Source organism: Melanotaenia boesemani, chromosome 1 (assembly GCF_017639745.1).
Source record: "Melanotaenia boesemani isolate fMelBoe1 chromosome 1, fMelBoe1.pri, whole genome shotgun sequence".
Lineage (NCBI taxonomy): Eukaryota > Metazoa > Chordata > Actinopteri > Atheriniformes > Melanotaeniidae > Melanotaenia > Melanotaenia boesemani.
In genome coordinates, this window is record NC_055682.1 from 2,666,098 (window position 1) to 2,675,197 (window position 9,100).

General features: G+C 44.9%; 1 protein-coding gene across 1 annotated transcript; it reads left to right on the forward strand.

The window, feature by feature from the left end:
- Positions 1-1,388: 1,388 nt before the first annotated feature.
- LOC121641492 lies at positions 1,389-6,996 on the forward strand. Its single transcript, XM_041987651.1, has 3 exons — positions 1,389-1,829; positions 6,776-6,928; positions 6,961-6,996. Exons 1-3 carry the CDS (start codon positions 1,389-1,391, stop codon positions 6,994-6,996), a joined length of 630 nt encoding a protein of 209 aa, XP_041843585.1.
- The last annotated feature ends 2,104 nt before the right edge of the window (positions 6,997-9,100 follow it).

Consider the following 9,100-nt stretch of genomic DNA (forward strand, 5'->3'; position numbering starts at 1 on the left):
TTTACAGCTTGTATATAAGACCAAATGATTCTATCAAGCCTCAGCCTGCAAGTTCAGCTGTGTGATATTAACCAGTCTTCTTATATTACTACAAGAGAAAGTTCTGTGATTTTAATGTGGATTCTACTTTAATGACAGTGTTGTTGTTGTTTTTTGTTTTGTTTTGTTTGTTTGTTGTATTGAGTCTGTATCAACCTTTGACCACAGTTGCTGGTTTGGTGTTTTAACCTGTGTGGGCCACCAGTGGCATGGTGGCCAAAGTGGAAAGGTGTTGGTCTTGCAGCCAAAGATCGTGGGTTCAATCCCATCCATGGCTTCTCTGACCCATGTACCAAACACTATTAAAACTTATTAAACCTGCTTCTTTACATGTCCACACAATAACTCTGGTTCAGTCCCTTGAGCAGAAGACTTAAAGGCAAAATAAGAAGCATTGACACCTAGTGTTTCAAATCAGAACTGCAGTCGAAAGAGAAAAACATGGATCTGGACTCTGGACCAGGACTCTGGACCAGAATGTAAACAATGTAAGCAAATGTAAAATCTTTCAGACTATAATTGATGTAACCAGGTGTTATCAAGTCAGCTGTGGTCACAGTTCCTGGTATCATGAGAGGAGGAGGAAGAAGAGGAAGCTGAGGAGGAGGATGTTACAGGGGAGAAGGAGTGGGAGGAGGAGGAGGAGGAGGAGGAGGGAGAGTAGAAGAGTTACATAACTGTGCTGAAATCTGTCTTGGGTCACATGCTGTCATCGTATGATACTAGTATGCATGGATACTAGTATCCAGGTACTTGTATCCATACATATTTTCTAATGTAGTATTTTAATTACATTTTGTTTCCATCAGTCTGCATCAAACTGCTTTAGTATTTTTATCATTGTGTGTGATATTACATGTATTTATGTTTTACTGAACCGTGTTTAATGCTGTGCAGAATCATGTCCTTTTCATTCAAAAACATTCTGTGAACGTGTTTTCTACAGTAAGTACATGAGATTTTACTTGTTTTTTCTGGTTAAAAGTTATTTTAAGATCAGAGTAAATGTACAGACTCAGTCCGACAGAGCAGCCTTTCAGTAGATTTGTCTCCTCCTAATGAAACATGAACTCCCCCAGAAACATGATTTGTGGATTTTTTTAGACTCATATATATAAATATCAATTTTTCTGCTTTTTAAAGAGAGTTGACCAGAATTTTATAATAGAAACTACAATAGTTACGATGCTCAAATATTGGCTGAATATTTGTACAGAAGACATAGATTAATATATAGATTCATTACTTACACTGTTTCTGATTTGTTAAACATCTTTTCAATCAATCAATCAAACTTTATTTATATAGCACCTTTCATACATACAAATAGCAACTCAAGGTGCTTACAGATGGTAAAATCCCCCAGAACCCAACCCAATAGCAGCTGGTCTCATCGTGGTTTTGTTCCCACCGCCAGCGCATCAATCCACACCAGGCGCGTGTCAGGTGCGGCTCGCCCGCGAGTGCAGTCCTCCGAGCTGGATCCGCCAGATCACGAAAACTCAGGAGAATCTTGTGATTCTGAACATCCGTGTCTGATTTCCTGTCTGCCCCCATCTGAACTGCTGAGTGTGACGCGTTCTGGATGCGTGTTGGGCTCCCGGGAGAGCGGAGCGCAGGCCGGTGGAGAAGCGAGCTTCGTGTCCCGCCCCGTCGGACACGTTGCCCAGGGAGAGGCTGCACGGGCCGAACAGGATTCCTTCCGCCCGCCCCCTCCTGCCTCTGCGGCTCTCATGGTTCCTCTCCATCATCAGACAGCTAGTAGGACGGGAATCACGCGGTTCGCTCAGGTAGGTGACGCCGTCGCTCCTTCCGACTCACCTGTGAGTTAAATGTTCCGGACTTGTGAGAGAGCTGGATCCGCGTGTGGAGGTGATGTTAACGTAGCTCTGCGCCGCTGAACTAACAAGTTAGGACGCATCTGTGGAAGGTTGATAGTGATTTCATTCTGTTCTGTTGGAGTAAATGACTCGATAAGGGGTTTAAAGGTGTGTGTGGCAGCGCGCGTGCGTGTGGACTGACAGGCGGAGGGATGCAGGTCCATGTGTTTGGATGCTGCTTCTTACATAATGCAGAGCCCGTGCTGCTACATTGAACAGCTTCATTATGTTGAGTGATTCCAGTTTGATTAGTCTGAGCATTTCAGCCATTTCTGATTAAGAAGACATCTGGTTTTCTGGTTTCTGGTGTTAAAAGATGGACAGATGTTTATGTCTCAGCTCAACTCTGGCAGGTTGCTGGTTCATGGCCACATTTGTCCAGCAGCAGTTCTCTCCTTTAGCGGAGTAAAGACATGATGATCTCGGACCTGATTACTTTGATTTTAAAATGACCACGATTCAACATGTAACCGAGGACTGTAAGTAAAAGTTGTACAGCGTTCCTGGACTGCAGGTGCCATGCATGACCATATTTGGAAAAGAAGGTGGAGCTGGAGAGTTGACAACTGATTGAACAAAGTGTAAATCTTTGATGAAATCATTTAAGGAGCAGGCTGATGAGACGGACTGAATCTGTTCATGTACTGATGAAAGACCTGACGTGCGTCCAGTCAGCTGATCCTGTTAGTTTCTGTTATTACACCCAACACAGGTGTTCTGTTGAAATGTGCTGCCCTGTCAAAACATCCTACTGCAGGATAAATTTATATCTGTCGATCTAGTATACCCCATCAGAAATGATGGGGGACATAAGTATATACACACGTGTGTGTGTGTGTGTGTGTGTGTGTGTGTTTACATTGTATAAGTGTGGTGGTGGACTTTAAAGCAGAGAAAAAGACAAAGCATTCACTCCATCCATACAGGGTTCTCTGCCAGCTCTTCCTCTCGTCCTGTTTTTATAATCCGGATGGGGAAACATTTATTGTAGCTCAGAAATAACCGGAGCTCTACGACCTCCTGCGACGTGGTTATCCACGCGAGGTTTAAACTGATTCCTGTGTTTGTGGTAAACTTCACTGTTTTACTAACCAGGTGTAAAATGTTGAAATATTTAAGTGAGTTTGTAAGAATAACAGGTCTTTTTATGGGGACGTACCACTCTTTCAGGACAGAAGTTCTCTGATCGGGAACTTCTGCTAAACGCTACACAACCACTGATTTGAGTCTGCACGTGCACGCTGTGGTTCACGTGCAAGTTGATGGTTTGTTCAGAAACAGATGTTTTTAAACATCAGCGGTTTCCAGCCTGATTTCAGGGAAGATCATTAGTTTTTATTTGATTTGTCTTGTACCTGAAAATAAGAAAAATACTGTGATGTTCACATAATCTTTCTTTTGCTTCCTGTTCGAGTGTTTGTGTTTTCTTCTTGTTTTCCAGTCGTTTTAAAATGAAGAGGTAAAGCTACTATCTTGATCAATATTTATTTTTATGATAAGAGCTCATTTCATGCTGATAATAAAGCTTGCTAAACTGATATTTTCAGACTGTTATGTGATTAAGAAATGAAACAAGTGTTTGAGAAACTGGTAAAAACTGCAGGTTCAGTGATTACGAACCTGGACTTTTGGCTCTAAACTGGGCCTGAATCTGAAACAGTGATGATTTATAGATAATCGGGATTATTCTACGTTATTTCTACGGTATGAATCACATCAGCACTCCTTTCAGGTCTTTCAGTCTGGTTTACTTCTATATTTTGATGCCAACATAACAAAATTATATAACAATGAGGTAAAGTATACATAAATAAAGCTGTATGCAGAATAAATAACTCTTACATATAAACTCTGGAACTCCAGGTTCTTCTGACATACAAAAAAAAAAAAAAAAATAATAATAAAAAAAATACAAATTTTATCAACCACAACGGTGCGTTTATTCACAGTTAAGTAAATCTGTTGTTTACAGCTCAAACAACACATTTTGGTGCACTACCCTTTAAACTTGCAGGAGCTGATCTCATGTTTGTTTTTGGTTGGTTGTTGATTACAGTCCTGTAACAGAACCTGGACGGCTGCCTCGGCCAGAACCTAAAGAGATCTTGTAATCTCAGTGGGACTTTCCTGGTAAAATAAAGGTTAAATAAAAATTGAAAATTCTCCCAGAGAAACAGATGAAAGGCTGCAGGACCTCTACCTGGACCAGGACCTCTACCTGGACCTCAACCTGGACCTCTACCAGGACCAGGACCTCTACCTGGACCTCAACCTGGACCTCTACCAGGACCAGGACCTCTACCTGGACCTCTACCAGGACCTCAACCTGGACCTCTACCAGGACCAGGGACCACTATTTGGACCATGACCTCTACCAGGACCAAGACCCTCTACCTGGACCTCTACCAGGACCAGGACCACTATTTGGACCTCTACCTGGACCAGGACCTCTCCCTGGACTTGGGAGGCTTCTTTCTGGAAACTATGTAATAAAAATGCTTGTGAACATTTGTTTAGAAAGCAGGAAAAACATCTGGCTGCTCTGACTTCCAGCTGCTGTTTGACACATAAATCACCTGGAACAGTGGGAATAAAGAACCTGGACCACATATCTGGATTTAGTACGCTTCCTTCTCCAGACGGAACGCTGACCAGTAAGAGACCTCAGGCCCAGTTTGTTTAACCGTTACTGAACGTTTCCCTTTGTGCTGCGAGCTGCTGGTTCTCCTGCTGGACGGAGTTCCTGTTTCCAGGCTGGGACGTCCTCCACCATCACACCTGCCTCAAGTTTCATCCCACCAGGAGGATTTCATCCGTTAGTTTCCTCTGCCACACGTTCCCATGAAAACATGGAAGCGGTAACATGCATGTGTTTACCTTCCTGATCACATGATCCCACATGGAGAGTCAGGATATTGAGGGATGTTTAGGATTAATTGATCGTGTTGTTTACCCACTAATTGAGTAATAATGACATCCCGTCTGTAGTCTGACACAGGCAGCTTCCAATCAGCTGTTTTCTTTCTGTTGTGGGAATGAATGAATGAAAGAAACGAAACTTATTGTCATTGCAACAGGTGCAACAAAATTTTTTTTCCAGTACAAACCCGTCCAAGAGTAAACAACATATAAACATAAAGAGGATCAGGCAGACTGAGGCAGCAGCCGCCGAGCAGTGCTCCATTTTCACAGATGGAAAAAGATAACATGAGGGAGAGTAACGGGGTTTACTACTCTGCACCTCAAGGGTTCAGTGTAGAGATAAAAAAAACACACCTCAGTACATAAAAGCACATTTTCAGACAGTTACAACATAAAAAACACGTGGTGGTGGGGGGGTCTCCCATTGCGGCCAGGTGTGGACGCAGCTGCTGAAAGCACATCCATCCACCCTGCTGGCTGGGAGTGGAGGGAGGGGGTAAGGGTCCAACGAAGGCAGTGAAAGTGCATGCTTGTTGTGCGTGTATGCGTCAGTAAGTGTGAGTAAAGCCTGTGAACTCTCTTTCCCATTCATTACTCCAGTCCCGTTCTCTGCCGCCAGAAGGAATGAGGCGGCCTTGGGAGCTGATCCAGGAAAAGTCCACAGCCCAAGAAGGGGGGGGGGGGGGGGGGTCAGACTGCATAACATTCCAGGGGAACTTGATAACCAGCCATCCAAGGACAGTCCAGGGAGCCGGATTAATATAACAGCATTTGTTTTGGTTCAGGCTAGAGCATGTTTCATCTGCCTTAAGTCTCTCAGTGGTCTCGCTGGCTACTAATCATCCGAATCTGAGTCAGTTTCCACCCAGCCGAGCCGACAACTTCTCCAAGTCGGTGTCCACCCCGCGTACGAGCTTCGGAACTGCAACCAGCTTGCCATTCTGAGGCTAGAATAGCCTCCAGTTTACATTTAAGCTCATGCAACACCATAGTCTGATTGTTCGTAGCTTGGCACGGTACACCTGCACAAAAGTCCGGCAGCTTGCCAGTGGGCGCCAACAGTGCCCGAAGTTTGTGATACACCAGGAAACCGCCCGCTCCAAACAGCAGAAACCCAGTTATCATGAATCCAAATGTGTAGATGTCCTCTACCTCCTCAATGGAAAGAATCGACAGACCCATGACCTTCCACACCCCCAGGAGTTCATTACACATCCAGCCGTGAACGTTCCGCCAGGACAAGCGGGCTCCCCTACGCCTGTTTTGCGGTTCGAATAAATTTGGTCAGTTGCATTGAGAGACCAGCTGATCAGATCTATGGTTCTAATTTCAGAACAGAAATGCAGAGAGAGGCTCAGAGATGACCAGGACAAGTAGCAGGACGGAGAGGGAGAGAAGGAAAAGCATCTGTCTTCGCCGAGTGCAGGAAGAGAGGACATTGCTGTCCTCAGAGGACAGGCCATCATCTTTAGAACCAGATAGACGTCTTGAGTCTTGTTCAGTCTGACGGTCTCCATCTCTGACTGATCTGGATCAGGACTCAGTCTGGGTCCTGGTGTTGGTCCTGAAGCATGTTGTGTTGCTTTACGTCGTCCTTCCCTCTCTGTGGCTGCTGGGATGTTTTCCATGTTTCTTTGACTGACGATGACTCGGTCAGAGCGAAGAACCAGAGGATCCTTCACGTCACAGAGACCTGGTCCAAATCCACACAGACGAATCATCCAGAACCAACTTACAGGCGAACTTCGTGTCATGTTGCAACTGAAACAGTGACACGGATAAGCAGAGAAATGTTTAACACCATGTCAGGAGGTTGGCAGGTTCATGTCCAGTGAAGGTAGGAAAGGCAGCTCTGAGCATCACTGGATCCCTCTGGGAGGAGAGTGTCAGGAGTTCCAGATGTTCCACTGGTCTCATGTGTTTTTGTTTTGCAGGTCCATGATGATCTGGGCTGGCTGACACACCAACATGTCCACATCAGACTCCGACTGCTACAATCGGCTGGTTCACCAATGATGAAGACGTCTCTAACAGCCCATTTAGTCCTCAGCTCAGAGAGGAGACACCTGGACCCACCCCATCATCCAGCTGCAGGGATTCTCTCTCCAACTGGTTCCAGTATAGAGGCCCAGAGGAGGAGGAATTGTGGAGATGAAGGCCCCTGTCTGGCTGGTTTGGAACTCTGTTAGTCCAGTTCAGGGTTTCTCTTCTGCTTGTGAGCTGCAGACACTTCCTGGGGAGGCGGAGCCCTGGACCAAGCAGGAAGAGGATCACTGGGGATGGTTCGGACACAGAAAATAAGCGTTTCTCACACAAGGTGAGTTTTCTCCTCCGGTGGTTCCCAGGCTTCCCAGGCCACCGAACACACAACCTCCACCTTGGCGAAGTTAACAAACATGGTGACGATGGAGGACATCAGGAAAATGTTCTCAGAAAGAGACATAAAAAGAGGCAGTGCGTAGATGGAGGTGGACTGTGTGGCCATTAAAACGTGGTTGCAGCTTCTTCTTCTTTGTTCCTTTCAGAGGTCGCATATCAGCTATACTGCTCAACACTGCCCCCCCATGGTTTCTGGTGGTACTACACTGTTAGCTCCATCAGGGTAGGCATCCACAAGGGCCCTGAAAACACACCAATTCTGCACAAAAAAAGAGGAAATGCTCCATATCCGGCTATCATGGAGCAGAAATGGGCCTTTAGTCTGGGAATTTATGGGATTGTTCAGGTGTCCTTCAATCTTCAGACACTTTTACACTTTTTACTAGTTCTGGTCCCCTGTTTTTTTTTTATTTTTCTATGTAAAGATAGAAGCTGAACCCTTTTAATCCCAGATCACCATTCCAGGTGTTCTTCTTTCAGGCTCAGCTGTCAGATTATGGGGCTAAAATAATGTAAATTATAGTATATGTTTGTATATATGACACATTTTTTTCTGGTCACTTGTTGGTCTTTGGTTGTCTCCTGATTGGACACTTGGGGAACAATTTAAAATCTGCCTCTGTTTTTTGGTGAAGCTTTACAAACGAAGGTGGAGTAATTGTCCAGAAAACCAGCCTCCCTCAGACTCCCCGCGAGGATGTGAGCTGAGGCTGGACGCTGTCCTGGAGAAGATCCGGTGGGGAAATGTCTGTCCATGTCCATGAAACTCTGCAGGAGACACTGATGTGTTTAAAAAGAGAATCGTTGGAAAAATTAAAAAGGGATGTTTATGGTGCCAAACCCATAAAACACAAACTACAGCTAGTCGATGCAGCCGTCGCAGGTTCGATTCCCATCTTGGAGCCCTTTGCTGCAGGTCTCCCTACTGTGTCATAAAAACCCTTTAGACCAAAAATAATATCTTTAAGAGAAAAAGATTTTCCTGTTGAAATTACCTGGAAAAACACAGAATTCAGGAGGGAAAAAACATGGAAATTTCTGAAAATTAAAGGATTTATGAGATCCTACATGCTGATGAGAAACTTGCCGCCCGGCTGGTGAAGGTGGTTTTACAGGACCTATATATCATCATTTGGTCTAAAAATATTAAGATAGAATTTTTTTTATGCATATCGCCCACCCTAGACATTAGGTCCTATATGTGATCAATACCTGATGGTCAGAGAGGATCTGGGGGTTCAGGGGTAGTTCAGGAAACACTGTGAGCTACACTGATTGTAGAAACATGAAGCAAGCAGTAACAGCATCAGCGGGAAGCTGATCATAACAGCGATTACTGCGGATGCTGCAGCAGGGACGAGCATCAGATGAACTGGGCAGGATGGTGGCTCTGAGTTTTATGACGGCAATAATCGTCATTCTGAGGACGGCATTAAAAACTACTTTACTCTGTCGGAGCCCTGATATGATGAAGGCTAACCCTCCTCTTCCTCCACAGTGCTGGGAGCTGCAGTGCTACAACCCAACCACTGGGATCATCCTGCGAGGCCTGAAATCAGGAAGGTATTCTGAACGTAAGTGTCCACGTCAGAGATGTAAACATTCAAAATAACAAATGTACAAACTAAAGGTAAAAAATCCGACAAGAACTCCCGCTGGTGAAGACGGGAAGCAAGACCGCAACAAAAACCGACTTAAGCCCACATGCTGGTCTCTGTGATTCCTGCAGACATCTCCATCAGTTTTACATCTGAGCTGCAAATATACAACACACACAGATCCATCCAGACCTGGAAAACCAGTTCCTGAGACACAAAGTGAGGAATGGAAAAGTTCTTTAAAGCTGGATCAGGAACGGGCTGAAAAGACACTGGCCATGT